Genomic DNA, 15825 nt, shown 5'->3' with positions numbered 1-15825 from the left:
TTATATAACATACTATGTAAATATATAAAAAATTTGACAAATACAAAAAATTAAGTATATACCAATATTTATTTAGCCATAGTAGTATGAATTTATGGTGATCAATTAAACAACTATGACTGGCGTTCTAGATAAAGGAAATATTCTAAGTAAATGAGTAAAAAAAACCTCATAATACATCAAAATATCTTTACCTGTTTCGCTTATTAACAACATCATCTTCACTGAGAAAGAAGTTGGTTCCTAGATCCCATGCTCGGCATTTTTCTGTATCATGAATTGTAAGTGCCTCCAAAAAAGAAAAAAGTATTGGTTGAAGTCAGGAGTTCAAGGATATTCAGTCTCTCTAGTACTATCAACAATGTACTAGAACTATTATTTTGTGTAATTAGATAATGAAAAGTAAGCAAAGGCATAAGAATTAGAAAGGATATAAAATTAGATCTATATACATCTGGAGACCCCAATAAATTGATGGAAAAATTTCTTTAAACATGAAGATAATTTAAATTTATAAAAGTATCATGTTATAAAAATCAACACAAAAATCCAGAAAATTCATATAAACAAACACTTCAAAATATTCCATGTTTCAAGTAAGAAAGACAATTAACAAAGTAGAAAAAAATACTTGTAAATTATATTACAGGCCACAAACCTCGTAGAAAGAGGAACATGAACAAGGACCATACTGAAAAAAGAAATGCACATGGTCCTTGAAAATATGTAAAGATGGTCAAACTTGCCAAGAAACGAAACAACTTTTCTCACTTGTTAGACTGGCATAAATTCACAGTCTGACAACACAGTCTATTGGTGAGGGTGAGGTGAATCAGCGACTCTCATATATTACTGATAACAATGTGAAGTGGCTCAACCTCAAAGGAAAGGAATTTGGCAATCTCTAGCAAAAAGATATCTGCATTTATTCTGTGATGCAGCAATCCTACTTTTAGGACTCTATCTCAAAGACACACTGGGAGAAATACAAAAAGATATATATACAAGAGTATTAAACGTAGCACACCATTTGTAAGAGCAAAAGACTGGAAATAATCAAAAAGCCCACCAATGGGGAACTGGCTGTAAGATGATACATCCATACAACGCATAATCATGCAACTATTTAAAAAAAAATGAAAGACATATTTATAAATATGGAATAATCTCTAGGATATGCTGTAAAGAGATAGCAAGGTAAAGAAGAGCACTTTATATGAGAAAGGTGGGAGGAGATAAACATATATACCCACACATAACAGATACACATGTATGTGTGTATGCATTTACATATCTACAAAAACAAATGAAGAATAAACCAAATATAAAAAGACAGTAACCTAATAAGTGAAGGAGGAAACAAAGTAGCAAGAAGCTAGACTTATCTGAAAATACTTTGTTCAAAAAATCTGACTTTGAATCATAAATCTCACATAATAGTAAAACTAAACTTTTAAAAAAGCAATCTCTAAAAATCCAAAGCAAAATGAATACATGGACTAAACTGTTTATGGAGTCTGCTATATACAGAGATTTATTTAAAGTGACTTTTAAAAGCAGTTAATTTGCCTGCCAAATCCAGGTAGGGTCAAAAAACTAAATTTTTTTCAATAATACATTATTATTAACAATATGGGAATTGGCATTCTGAAACTATGCCATATGGGTAAAATATAATAGGATAAAGAATATACAGGCTATATAGGATAAAGCATCTAATGGATCATTAGAAACCAAAATCCTAATAAGACACAAACATAAAATCACAGAAATAAATATGCTATAATCCAAAGTAAAAATTAGAAAGTTTAGTAATACTTTACAAGCCTAAACCTGAAAATCAGAAATTTCAATGTTTACTCATTATGAACGTTTCAGCTCTGCCCACTGAAAAGACTTTGTAAACAGTGACAAAGACTACTAGGGGCTGTGTCCAAAAGCCTCAAAAAACATGAAGAGAACCACAATAACCAAAGATGGAACAATCTGAGCATCAATGAAAACAACTATAATAGATGAAAACACATCAAATTATGTTTAAATTCATGAGTTTATCATAATGACCAGAGTCATGCCCGAATCCTGACTCACAGAAACTATGAGACAATAAAATATTGCTTAAGCTACAAATTTTGGGGTAAACTGTTTTACAGCAACGGGTAAACTGATACAATGGTATTAAGAGCTTGTTACATTTTAGGTGTGAAAATAGTATTGCTGCTTCAAAAGATATTCTTACCTTTTAAAGATACTACTAAAATATTTAAGGATGATATAATACAATGTCTGAAACTTATATCAAAATAATTTGGCAGCTGGGGGCAATAAGGAATGAAAAGGAGATATATGAAACAAATGTCCCCAAGAGTTGGTAACTGAAGCCTTCTGATGTGTATGTGGGGTTTTGTTAAACAATTCTTTCTACTTTTGTATATTTTTGAAATTTCCGTGATTTTTTTAAAAGTAGAGCATTAAAGACAATAATTAAAACAAAGTATAAACAATATTACCACAACAAATGAGCCAATAAAAGGCTCATAACAATTTTTCTCACAGAGGACATTTACTTACCTTAATCCCTGCAAGAACAAGATTCTTTGCTAGAAAGGCAAAAGAAAAAGGAACAGCTCAATATTGGGAATACATACTGGATATGTCTTCACAGAGCTTAGTCACATATCTGATTGGACACTTTTGACTTCTTTTTTTACTACTTAAGTTCCTTGTCTTTAAAAAGTTACAAAATACAGGTTAAAAGTGAAAAAATTAAAATGTGCATAATCACAACACCCAGGGATAATCACTCCTAAAATTTCAATGTATTCTTCGACATGTTTTTATGAATACAGTATATGTATGTGTGCTACTTATAATGAATTAATGGATATAGAGAACGATAATTAATGGCTATTAAAATCACAAAAAGAAGCAATGAGTCATTACTGGTTATTTGTGGAAGAACATAACAACATCATGAAATAGTCTTGACAAAGATTAAAAACTGAATCTGATCAACATTTTGGATCTAACTTCTGTTATAGGAAATATAAGGGGATGAAATTATCTAAACTATCTTACATTGCTCAAAAGTCTCATACAAAATTAGGAATATAAATATTGCTTACCAATTTCCAAACCAAGACCACCCATTCCACTTAAGAAAACATGGGACTTGGCCATCTTCTGCATTGCTGTGTCTCCAAGAACGTACCTCTGTCGACTACATGGAAAACACAACAAAAAACAAAAAATTATTTCACTAAAATTATAATATCTCTTAAAGTTGTTTGCAAACAAAAAGCCTAAGAACTCAATCCTGCCCACAGACTTGTCCTGAATGATTTGCAGTGTTTAAACATTTCTGAATTAAATACCAAATATATGACATATTTTGAAAAATCAGATAATTTGGCACCACAATCTATATTCCCTCAAGGCAACAGACAGATGGAGTTGAGTAGGAGTTGTCCTGTTTAGGCAGAAGTATTATGTGCTCCAGATTTGCCACAATCAACTCCTTCCTGTTCCTCTCATTTATTACCTCAGTGGCTACTATAAGCATTTGAGTTTACCATCTCCACCTTAAAACTTTCACTATCAACAGGATTTCTGAGACCCCCATCTCTACATAAAAATGTGAAAATCAGCAAGGTGTGGTGGCACATACTTGTGGTCCTACCTATTTAGGAGGCTGAGGTGGGAGGATTGCTTGAGCCTAATGGTTTGAGGTTACAGTGAGCTATGATCACGCCACTGCACCCAAGCTTGGGCAACAGCAAGATCCTGTCTATATCCAGATATAAAGGATGATCTTATCGTAGCAGCTTCATGTCAGAATTCAGAAGTCAGGGAACGTTGCACCTGGCCAGTAATACTGGTTTTTGCCTAAATATGGAATGTGTAAGTGCCTTCTTAGTATCATCACTTCTTCTATTGTTAGTACCATCTGCACCTTTTTCAGACTTTTTTGTCATATCCTTAGTTTTGGTTCCTGCCCAGCCACTGAACTGCCACTACGTAGGCAACGTACCTAGTCTTAGGTTCTGGACTACAAGCCAATCTGAACCCACTGTCTTCCCTAGTCATTCAATAATCATTTAATGAGTATCTTCTAAGACTTAGACACTGTGTCATAGCCTATGACTTAGAAAAGCTCATGGTCTGACAGAGTTGACATACATGTGAACAAATACTATGTGATAATGTGTTTATTTAATAGCAATAAAAATAAGATGCTTTAGGGCTGAGCAGAAAGGATGAGAAGTAACTCAGGCAAGATATCACACAGCAGATATAGGAGTGAGTTCTTAAAGGATCACTGGAAGGTATTTTTGAAGCACAAAAGAGCATTACAGGAAAAGACAGTTGAGATAGAAAGGTATAAACTGCAATTACCTATCTTATGTTTGATAAAAGAAGTAGTCTAGTATGGCCAGGGTATTCAGAGGAAAAGGTAGTTGAGGCCTTCAATAAATGGTGCTGGGAAAACTAGATTTCCAAATGCAAAAGAATGAAAATGGACCCTTATAACACACAAAATAATCAAATCAAAATGAATCAAAGACTTAAATGTAAGATCTGCAATTATAAAACTCCTAGAAGAAAACAGGAAAGAGGCCTCATAACACTGGTGTTGGCACAGATTTTCTGGATAACACCAAAGGCACACATAACAAAAGCAAAAATTGACAAGTGGGACTACATGAAACTAAAAACCAGTAAAGGAAACAATCAACAAAATGAAAACGCAACCTACAGAATGAGAGAAAGTATTTGTAAACCATGTATGTGATAAGGGGTTAATAATATCCAAACGAATGCCTATAACTCAACACCAAAAAAGCCCTGAACTGACCCAATTTTTAAAAATGGACAAAGAGTTTGAATAGATGTTTCTCCAGAAACATGCACATAGCCAACAAGTATATGGAAAGGTGCTCAACACTCACTAATCATCAAGGAAATACAAGGGAAAGCCACAATGAGAGATCACCTCACACCTGTATGGATGACCATTATAAAACAAAACAAAACAAAACAAAACAAAACAAAACAAAACAAAACAAGTATTGGCAACAATGTGGAGAAACTGGAACTTTTGTGCACTGCTGGAAATGTAGAATGGTGCAGTTGCTATGGAAAACAGTATGAAGCTTCCTCAAAAATTAAAAAAATAGAATTACCATATAATCCAGCAATTCCATTTTGGGTATTTATCCAAAAGAATTAGAAACAAGATCTTGAAGAAATATTTGCTACACAGATCTGCTATACGACAATGTACACAGCATTAACAATATAGTTGATCCTTGAACAACATGGGTTTCAAACGCACAGGTCCCTTTATTTGCAGATTTTTTTCAATAAATATACTGAAAAATTTTTTGGACATTTGTGACAACTTGACAAAACTCACACATGAACTTTGTAGCCTAGAGACATCCAAAAATTAAGAAAAAGTATGTCATGAATGCATGAAATCTATGTACATATTACTCTATTTTATCATTTACTACCATGAAATACACACAAATTATAAAAAGTTAAAATTTATCAAAACTTATACATACACTTACAGACCACAGATGTCGCCATTTGCAGTTAAGAGGCATGTAAACAGATGTAAAGATGTAGTATTCAGTCATAACTGCATAAAAGTCACTGTAGTACATACTGCACTACTGTAATAATTTTGTAGCTACTTCCAGTTGTTATTGTGATGGGCTTAAGTGATGTATCCGGTTAAAGCACATGTGACTCTATTCATCTTTGCCTGAGTAGTTCTCTCTCCAGTAAATTGAATATTGCAGGAAAAAGTGATGTCTTGAGGTTCTTGCATATTTTTCCATCATGTTTAATGTGCAATACTGTAAATCTTGAATGACATATATGGGACCCATACAAAGTGCCACCAGTAATGTTGCAAGTGCTCCCAAGAAGCTGAGAAAAGTCATGACATTACAACAAAAAGTTGAATTGCTTGATATGTACTGTAGACTGAGGTCTGCAGCTGTGGTTGCCTGCCATTTCAAGATAAAATGAATCCAGTGGAAGGACCATTGTAAAAAAAAGGAAAGCCATCATTGTAACTATACCAGCAAGTATGAAAACCTTGCACTTTTTGTGAAAGACCTTTTTTTCTTGTATTGAAAATGCAGCACTGATATGGGTGCAGGATTGCTGAAACAAAGGCATATTTATAGACTCTAGCATGATTTGAGAAAAAGCGAAGTCATTGTAAGACCACTTAAAGCAAAAAGAAGGTAAAGGATATAAAGCTGTAGAATTCTTTTTTTTCATAGGTTACTGGGGTACAGGTGGTGTTTGGTTACATAAGTTCTTTAGTGGTGATTTGTGTGATTTTGGAGCACTCATCACCCAAGCAGTAAAGCTGTAGAATTTAACGCTAGCAAAGGATAGTTTGATAATTTTAGAAAGAGGTTTGGCTTAAAAAAAAGACACAACATGAGAAGCAGTTTCTGCCAATCAAGAGGCAGCAATGAGTTTCTAGACACCATGAGGAAAATCACTGAAGAGAAAGGATATCTACCTGAATAGGTTTTTAATGTAGAAGAAAGTGCTCTATTCTGAAAAAAATTGCCACAAAGGACATTTACTAGCAAGGAAGAGAAGCAAGCACCAGGATTTAACGCAGAAATGGATAGTTAACTGTACTGTTTTGTGCAAATGCATTCAGGTTTATGATCAGGACTGCCCTTACATATAAAGCTGCTAACTCCTTAGCATTGGAGGGAAAAGATAAACACCAGCTGCCAGGCCTCTGGCTACATAACAAGCAGGCCTGGACACTAACCCTTTTTCTCAATTGCTTTTGTTGATACTTTGATTCTGAGATCAGGAAGTGTCCTGCCAATAAGAACTTTTAAAGTTCTTTTGCTATTGGACAATACACCTGGCCACCCAGAACCCCATAAGTTCAACAAGGAAGGTGCTGAAGTGGTCTACTTGCTTCAAAACACAACATCTCAAATTCAGCTTCTAGATCAGGGCATCACAAAGGACCTTTAAGGCTCATTACACACAGCACTCTATGGTAAGGATTGTCAATGCTATGGAAGAGAACCCCAAGAGAGAGAACATTATTAAAGTCTGGAAGATTATACCACTGAAGATGCTATCATTGTTACTGATATCAGCCAATCGGGCAGAAGGGTTCTGATGATTCAAGATTGCATTGATTTCTTTAAAGATATGGACCCTTCTACAACAGGGGCACCAAAAAGAAACTAAAGAAAGTGACAGGAGGATCAGTACTGTATAGAAACATTTTTCCAGAAATGAGAAAGCAAAAAAGTCACACAGTAGTTATATATTTCCATAAAGTTACAGTGTGTGCCTGCCTCTCCTTCCCTACCCTTCTGCCTCCACCTCTTTTGATTCTGCCACCCCTAAGACAAAACCAACTCCCTCTCTTCCTCCTCCTCAGCCTACTCAACATGAAGACAACAAAGATGAAGACCTTTATGACAATCCAGTTCCACCTAATGAACAACAAATATATTTTCTCTTCCTTATGATTTTCTTAACATTTTATTTTCTCTAGCTTACTTTATTGTAAGAATGCCGTGTATATATACAGTATATAATACATACAATATTTAAAATGTGTGTTATTTACATTATCAGTAAAATTTCCAGTCAATAGTAGGCTATTAGTACTTAAGCTTTAGGAGAGTCAAAAGTCATATGTGGATTTTCGACTGCACAAGAGGTAGGGTGCTGGGGAGCTGGCATTCCTAACTTCTTCATCGTTCAAGTGTCAACTATACTATACTACACATTTAAAAACTTGTTAGTAGGGTAGAGTTCACGTTATGTGTTTTTACTACAATAATAACTTTTTAACAGGTAAGTTGGAGTTATGTTCAAAATGACTCAGTAAGCTATAGTATTTGCACTTGTACTATGAGACAAAAATGGTCAGAACTGTGGCTGTGTGAAAGAGAATGGAGAGAAAAGAGAACTTCTGGAATTTATCTTTATCTTATCCTACCTTCATCAAGTTCACTACTGACATCTATCTCCCCGAGATGTTAAGAGGCTAAGGATCCTCATTTCATGCCTTGTCCCTAAAATATATTAATCATTGTCCAAAGTCCTAGGTCTAATGCTAGTCCCCATAAGCAATAGATACAGATTTAAAAAAAGAAAAAATACAGCTGGGCACGGTGGCTCACGCCTGTAGTCTCAGCACGTTGGGAAGCCAAGGCGGGCAGATCACAAGGTCAAGAGATTGAGATCATCCTGGCCAACATGGTGAAACCCCGTCTCTACTAAAAAAAAGAAAACCTACAAAAATTAGCTGGGTGTGGTGATGCATGCCTGTAGTCCCAGCTACTCATGAGGCTGAGGCAGGAGAATCGCTTGAACTCAGGAGGCAGAGGATGCAGTGAACCGAGATCGTGCCACTGCACTCCAGCCTGGATGACAAAGCAAGACTCCGTCTCAAAAAAGCAAAAATATAAAACTCCCAAATTTTCAGATTCAGCCACTATAACAAAAGAAAAAAAAAAAAACACCAAACCCTCAAACATGTAAGTTAATTTTTAAAATCTAAGAAAATAAGACCTAGTTTTCGTGTGAAAATCTCACATTTTGGCTTTTGTAATATATACATAGTTGTATTTCCTTTTTTTTTTTTTTTTTTTTTTTTGACACGGAGTCTCACCCTGTTGCCCAGGCTGGAGCGCAGTGGCGCCATCTCAGCTCACTGCAAGCTCCGCCTCCCGGGTTCATGCCATTCTCCTGCCTCAGCCTCCCAAGCAGTGGGAATTACAAGTGCCTGCCACCATGCCCGGCTAATTTTTTGTATTTTTAGTAAAGACGGGGTTTCACCATGTTAGCCAGAATGGTCTCGATCTCCTGACCTCATGATCCACCTGCCTTGGCCTCCCAAAGGGCTGGCATTACAGCCGTGAGCCACCGCACTAGGCCCCATCTTTGTACTTCTACTAAGAAAACCTATATGTAGTCAGTAACTCTTTTAGTATTCCCTAATAATTCACTCTTTTAGTACCCACATAAATTCCCGGCTTTATCATTTATTAATGATTCCTGCCCTCACTATGACAAATTCTTAAGGAAGATATTAAAACTCAAATATGCACATTGGTAAACAACTAGATGTTTGCAATACGACATGCACACAAAGTGCAAACAACTATACCAAAAGATACTCTCCGTCAAACAAAAGAAAATGGCTTACCTCGAATAATAACAGCTAAACTGCTATATTCTATAACTCTCAGTAAAGCAAACTACAGCCTACTCACATAGCATTGTAAATGGAAAGTTTAGTCACTGAGCTACTGAAAATTACGTTTATTTATCAGTATTACAGGGTTGGAGGGACATAAAAAAAGTTTCACAAGGATTAAACTAAAAAAATGAATAAAATTAGTCAATACTATCTCAAAGAGGTGCCATTTGTTATATCAAAAAAAATGACCAAAAGGACATTAAGAATATAATTATAGATTAAGAATCCCAATTTAAGAGTCCACTCTCCCTTTGTGCTTACTGTCTTCAAGCCACACTGACCTGCTTGCTGTTTTGCAAGAAGGCAAGCTTGTTTTCATTTCAGAGTTTTTATACTATTTCTTCTGCTTAGAATGTTCTTTCTTAAAAATCTTGGAATAGTTGACTTCTTATCACTTAAGCCTCTATTAAAATATTGTATTACAAATGTCACACACATCATTCCTGATCACCCTATCAATAAAATGGCTACTCTTATCCTTAGGTCACTGCCTAACTCATTAACCTATCATGGTTTCTTCAAATCACTTACCATTAACTGTTTGTCTGCCACTCCTACTAAAAAATGTATGGTCTGTTAAAAACTCACTACTGTAATCCAAATACGTAAAACAGTACCAGGCATTTAATAATAATATATAACCCTGTGCTAAACACTGTTTTAAGTGCTTTAGACATACTAATTCAGTTAACCCTTATACAACAACTTGAGGTGACTTCTTAACCATATTTTATAATCAGGAAACCATCTGTAAAATAATTTTCACATGAGCAAGATTGTTAGTCTTTTATCTCTTTTCCCAAGCATATAGTACAAAACAGGATTTGGACTCAACATGCCAGATGGTATGTATTAGCTCCTAATAAAGTGCCCATTATTGACTCTGCATCTTTTCTTTAATTACTTTAAAAAGTATTCAAATTTCATGAAAAAGCATAGTTTAAAAAGTCTCATCAAATTCCATTCAAAACACAACTATTCAATTATACAATACTTTCTTTAATTACTAAAAAAGCATTCCAATTTACTGAAAAAGCATAGTTTTAAAAGTCCCATCAAATTCCATTCAAATTACAACTCTTCAATCACATAGTATTTCTCCACCGTCTATAAATTACAGAACAGGAAATATTTTAATGAGATTACAATGAAGTAATCATATTCTCTAGATGCTATTGTATGACTAAAGTGAAATATTATTCTTTATGAATTCCTGCACTATCAAGAACTTAAATATGAATTATTGTCCAAAAATGAAAGGTTTATTTTGCAGAAGGTGGCAAAATCCTTCTTAGTCCTGTCACCTAAACCTAAAACAACTGAGATTTAAATATTATCCGAATGTAGTTAAAAAAAAAATCACAGAAACCCTAATTTTAACTTGAGAGGAACTCTTTATACATATATATATTGTGTGTCTATATATCACATATATGTATTTTATACATATATATTTCCGCATAGGCCGAATGGTATCTTCAAAGAGACTACTTGATTATTTGAGAACAATTAATGAGGAAAGTAAGTTTCAGCTTCCATGAGATTCTCACCTGTATAATGCATCATCGATCTCCACAGACGCTGTTGACATAATGGGCAAATTTTTATTTGTGCTGGAAAAAAAAAACATGGTTATTAAATATTCACATTTTATAATATAATATTTGATTACTTGTGTGATCAGATTCAACAGTTACTAAAGGTTTTCACAAACCAAACATATATTTTATTATCTACCACTTTACTTATATTTTTTAAATGGCCTAAAATTATCAGATTGCTTATTCTCTCCTGTGTAGATTTTAAGATTACAGAGCTCATAATCTTGTATTCTCAGATCTCAGGTGTTGTTTTATCACTGATATAAAAAAATATATATATATATATAATTTTTTCCCCCTTTTTTGAGATGGAGTCTCACTCTGTCACCCAGACTGGAGTGCAGTGGCATGATCTCAGCTTACTGCAACGTCTACCTCTTGGGTTCAAACAATTCTCGTGCCTCAGCCTCCCAAGTGGCTGGGACTACAAGTGCGTACCACCACGTCCAATTAATTTTGTAATTTTAGTAGAGATGGGGTTTCACAATGTTGGCCAGGCCGGTCTTGAACTCCTGACCTCAAGAGATCCACCTGCTTTGGCCTCCCAAAGTGCTGGGATTACAGGCATGAGCCACTGTGCCCCGCTGTTTGGTACATATATTCTAATGGATCTGTATTTCAGCAATTCTGTACCATCAACTTTCTCTCTATATATACTCTTCCTAGATAAACTCATTCAATCCTATGGATGAATATATATTGATTATATTGAAACTTATTTCTCCATGTGTGATCTTTCCTCTGACCTCCAGATTGTATACAACTGCCAAAACAGTAACTATTCTGATGTCTTAACTGGTATCACAAACATAACAAACTCCAAAGAGAATTCAATTACCCCTGCTTAATGAATTCTTCCTGTCTTTCCCAACTCATTTTCTGCTACCATCATTTACTGGGTAGTCCTGAAATCTATGGATCTTCTTGCTTAAATCATTCCCTAACTTTCTCCATTTGAGACCTGTTAGTTCTACCTTCATAGAAGATCTCAAATTTGATCACTTCTTACTATTTCAATCAGTACAATCTCAAGCCAAACCATCATCACATTTCACCTGAGCTATTTCAAAGACCTTCTAGCTAGTCTTATTTCCACCATTGTCCTTCCCCTTTATTCTCCATAAAACAGTCTAAATATCTTAAAATGCAGTCAGAAATTATCCCCTGAATTTGGACTACCCTTCAGTGGATTTCCTTCACTCTTAAAATTCAAACACCTCACCATGCCTGAAAGGGCCAATGTGTTCTGTCTCCCAATTACCTCTCCAGTTTCAACTCCCACCACTCTCCTTTTTTGCTTACTATCTTCAAGCCACATCGACCTGCTTGCTGTTTCACAAGAAGACAAGCTTGCTCTTATTTCAGAGTTTTTACACTATTTCTTTTGCTTAGAATGTTCTTTCTTAAAATCTCAGAATAGCTGACTTATCAGTTAAGCCTCTATTAAAATATTGTGTTACAAATACCACACACATCATTCCTGATCACCCTATCAATAAAATGGCTACTCTTATCCTTAGGTCACTGCCTAACTCATTAACCTGTCAGTTTTTTCAAATCACTTACCATTAACTGTTTGTCTGCCACTCCTACCAAAAAATGTATGGTCTGTTAAAAACTCACTACTGTATTTCAAATAACTAAAACAGTACCAGGCATTTAATAATAATGGATAACCCTGTGCTAAACACTGTTTTAAGTGCTTTAGATGTACTAATTCAGTTAACCCTTACAACAACCTTGTCCAAACAGTGGGCAGGCACTATTACTATCTCCAATGAACAGATGGAAAAAAGAGGCTGAGGCAGGTTAACTTAAAATTTGCCCAAAGTCACAGAGCAGGCAAATGGCACTGCCAGGATATGAACCCAGGCAGTCTAGCTCTTGACTACCACACATACTGCCTACTGTCTCTAATAGTAGACATAAAGGAAGCACTTTAAAAATCTGTTAAATGGTCCAGGCACGGTGGCTCATGCCTGTAATCCCAGCACTTTGGGAGGCCAAGGCGGGCAGATCACCTGAAGTCAGGAGCTTGAGACCAGCCTGACCAACATGGTAAAACCCTGTCTTTACCAAAAATACAAAAATTAGCCAGGCGTGGTGGCAGGCGCCTGTAATCCCAGCTACTTGGGAGGCTGAGGTGGGACAATGGCTTGAACCCAGGAGGAGGAGGTTGCAGTGAGCCAAGATCCCACCGCTGTACTCCAGCCTGGGTGACAAGAGCAAGACTCTGACTTAAAAAAAAAAAAAAAAAAAAAAAAAAAAAAAAAAAAAAAAAAAAAACCTGTTAAATTAATAAATTTTAAAGGAAGAAAAACGAATCTAAATATACAAATCTGACAAAGTATACTTATTATAGTAGCATATTATTTATAGCAGTGCTTGTCTCAATTTTTTCACAGCATGGCCTTCCAAAAACATATCTGTAGGAAACACTGGGAAGCAGAGATAATTTCCAGGTACAGAGAACCAGTCTGGAGCATTTGGAGCTGAACCACTGTGAGAGCTGAGATCAATATACTAGCAGAAGTGCAGGCCATTCCTAGTTCTGAGAAGCTCTGATCGTCAAAGGATTCTACAAACAGTGCGATGGCATCAAATTCAGGTTTGGAATCCAACTTTCTAGTCCTAGCATCGATAAATAAGCCAAAGAATTTGTAAACAAAGGTAATTAAAATGTTATCATTTATCTCACCAAACACTGACACATACCAAATGATACCAGCTTCTAGTCAATTAAATGGATAGCTATTAAAAAAACTGATTCCAATTACCAAAGCAAATCAGAAGACAGCTGTGTTCTAAGAGATCACCTATCTAATAAAAAACACACACACACACACAACATACTTTGTTTGGGCATTGTAACAAAATATAAAAATAAACAAAATTTGTTTCTTTTCTTTCTTTTGAGCCAGGGTCTCTCTCTCTCTGTCACCCAGACCAGACTGCAGTGGCACGATCTTGGCTCACGGCAGCCTCGACCTCTCCAGACTCAAGCGAACTTCCCATCTTAGCCTCCCGAGTAGCTGGGACTACAGGCATGCACCACCACACCCAGCTAATTTTTTTGTATTTTGTAGAGACGCGGTTTCGCCATGTTGCCCAGGGCAATCTAAGAACTCCTGAGCTCAAGCGACCCACCAGCTTCGACCTCCCAAAGTGCTGGGATTGCAAGCGTTTGAGTCACTGCACCCAGCCAACAAAATTTTTTATTATCTATTTTCCTATCACCTTATCCCTAGTACACTTTTACTTGCTGCTCTCCTTGCATGGCGGAGGCAATAGCCCTAGTGGGTAAATCTGAATAAAAACGGGAAGAGCTACATTCTAACTAGCTCTGCCGCTTAATGGCATTACTGGCACTTTTAAGAAAGTTGTACCTCACTGGAATGTTTCAAGAATATGCAAAAATAATATGATCTATAAGACAATCAAAAACGCTTCGAATAAGGCGCGGGTTATATTACATAATATCCCTCAAGTCTGGCAGTGTCTTCAATGGCAGACACCACCATGAAACTGAAAGCATCCCTTCAGTCTGAAACTGGCGAAAAGGCTACAGGTTTACAAAGTGTCACATCAGCTGAAAGTAATACATCCATCACTTCTATCTTTGGCATGGTGTATTCTGACGTATTCTGACAGTGGTGGACAGAATATAACTACCTGCTTTATTAATTATGACATGATTGAAAGAGGAACTACTAACCAAGAAACTGGTAAAGGCCTAGCACAAATATTTCCCCCCTAATTTTACAGGGGCGGGAAAGACCTAAAGAATTTCAAAACCAAGTGGGATGGGTAACTTGTGTATTTTTTTTTCCTGGCTTTTTTTTTTTCTTCCATAGTCAACAGAGGCCTCAGGGTGTCCAGATTGCTACTGATTCATTCTTACCAAGTTCCTTCTGGTAACAGTTTTCAAAAGAAGATCTCAGTGGAGGTGCACAGTGGCGCTCCTCGCTTTCTTTTAACGGAAAGGAGGAAAGGTGCTTGGCACCAGTGGGGAAGTTCACGCCAAGTGACCGGGACCAGAACTCGCTCTCGGCCGGAGCCCCCCAAGTCTGGTGACTCGGAGGAAGGAGAATCCCGAATCCCAGCCAGAACTGAGAAAGAGCTCAAAGGTGCGGAAACGGGACATTTCCTCAGGAAAGCCGGGAACAGCAGAGGCCCTAGCCCACGTCGCCACACCCACTCCGCGCGCCCCTCTTCTCCCAGGGCCGGCTCTGCTCGGCCCCACGGTCTCTCGGGCGCCCCCAGTCCGCCGGAAAGAAAGAAGCAGAAACCCGGAGCCTGGGTCCCACCCGCGACCCCCTCACCTTCACCTGCCTCGTCCTCTCACCTGCCAGTCCCCCAGGAAGAACAGGACGCCTCTTCCCCCTGAGGGGCGGCCACAGGCTTGGATCCTTCCATTGCCGCCCGAGACACCGCCGCCGGCTACTGGGAGGTAGGAAGGAGGCGGGACTGTGGGGGGTCAAGGGGCGGACGGAGACGTCATCAGAGGGGCGGGCCTGGGGAAGCTGGGAGCCCGGCAGCGCCTTCCCGTCAATCCTAGGGGCGTCCTGGTTTCCGGTTTGGGTGTGGCCGCTTAGCGTGCTGTGGTGCAGGTGGCCGAAGGGGGCGTTACCTGGCATCGCCCCCTTCGACTGTTGCGACTGGCATCCGCATCCGGCAGTTGTAGATGGAACCAAAGTCCAGAAGTTACGCGTCACCCTTGCTCTACAGCCAAACATGCAGGACTCTAGTAACCCGCGAAATGATGGGATTGCGTTGCAGATCCTTAAAAGAGTCTTATAGTAAGAAGAAGAAACAGCTTTATTTTATAAATAAACCGAAGGCTGCTAATAGCTCCAGATTGTCCGTGAGGGGATTCCACTTAAAGATGTTATACATTTAATAAATAATTTTGGGAGTCCACTACATGTGAGGCACTGCCTCAGA

General features: G+C 37.3%; 1 protein-coding gene across 4 annotated transcripts in view; it reads right to left on the bottom strand.

Moving 5' to 3' along the window:
• UBA6 (ubiquitin like modifier activating enzyme 6) overlaps positions 1-15364 on the bottom strand; it is a 73967-nt gene extending 58603 nt beyond the window's left edge. For 2 of the 4 annotated variants that reach the window (XM_023232141.1, XM_023232140.3), the window contains exons 1-5: positions 15227-15360; positions 10831-10893; positions 3126-3220; positions 2572-2600; positions 195-289 (exon numbers count right to left, since the gene is read on the bottom strand). In XM_023232141.1, coding sequence (XP_023087909.1) covers positions 195-289; positions 2572-2600; positions 3126-3220; positions 10831-10893; positions 15227-15297 — 353 coding nt within the window. In that variant the 5' untranslated portion in view covers positions 15298-15360. Of the gene's footprint in view, positions 1-194; positions 290-2571; positions 2601-3125; positions 3221-10830; positions 10894-15203 lie in introns of all 4 variants that reach the window. The other 2 variants (XM_023232137.2, XM_023232139.1) reach the window with 2 other exon arrangements.
• Positions 15365-15825: the final 461 nt, after the last annotated feature.

Source organism: Piliocolobus tephrosceles, chromosome 3 (genome assembly GCF_002776525.5).
Source record: "Piliocolobus tephrosceles isolate RC106 chromosome 3, ASM277652v3, whole genome shotgun sequence".
Taxonomy (NCBI): Eukaryota; Metazoa; Chordata; class Mammalia; order Primates; family Cercopithecidae; genus Piliocolobus; species Piliocolobus tephrosceles.
This window is presented reverse-complemented; position numbering and strand designations above follow the sequence as displayed.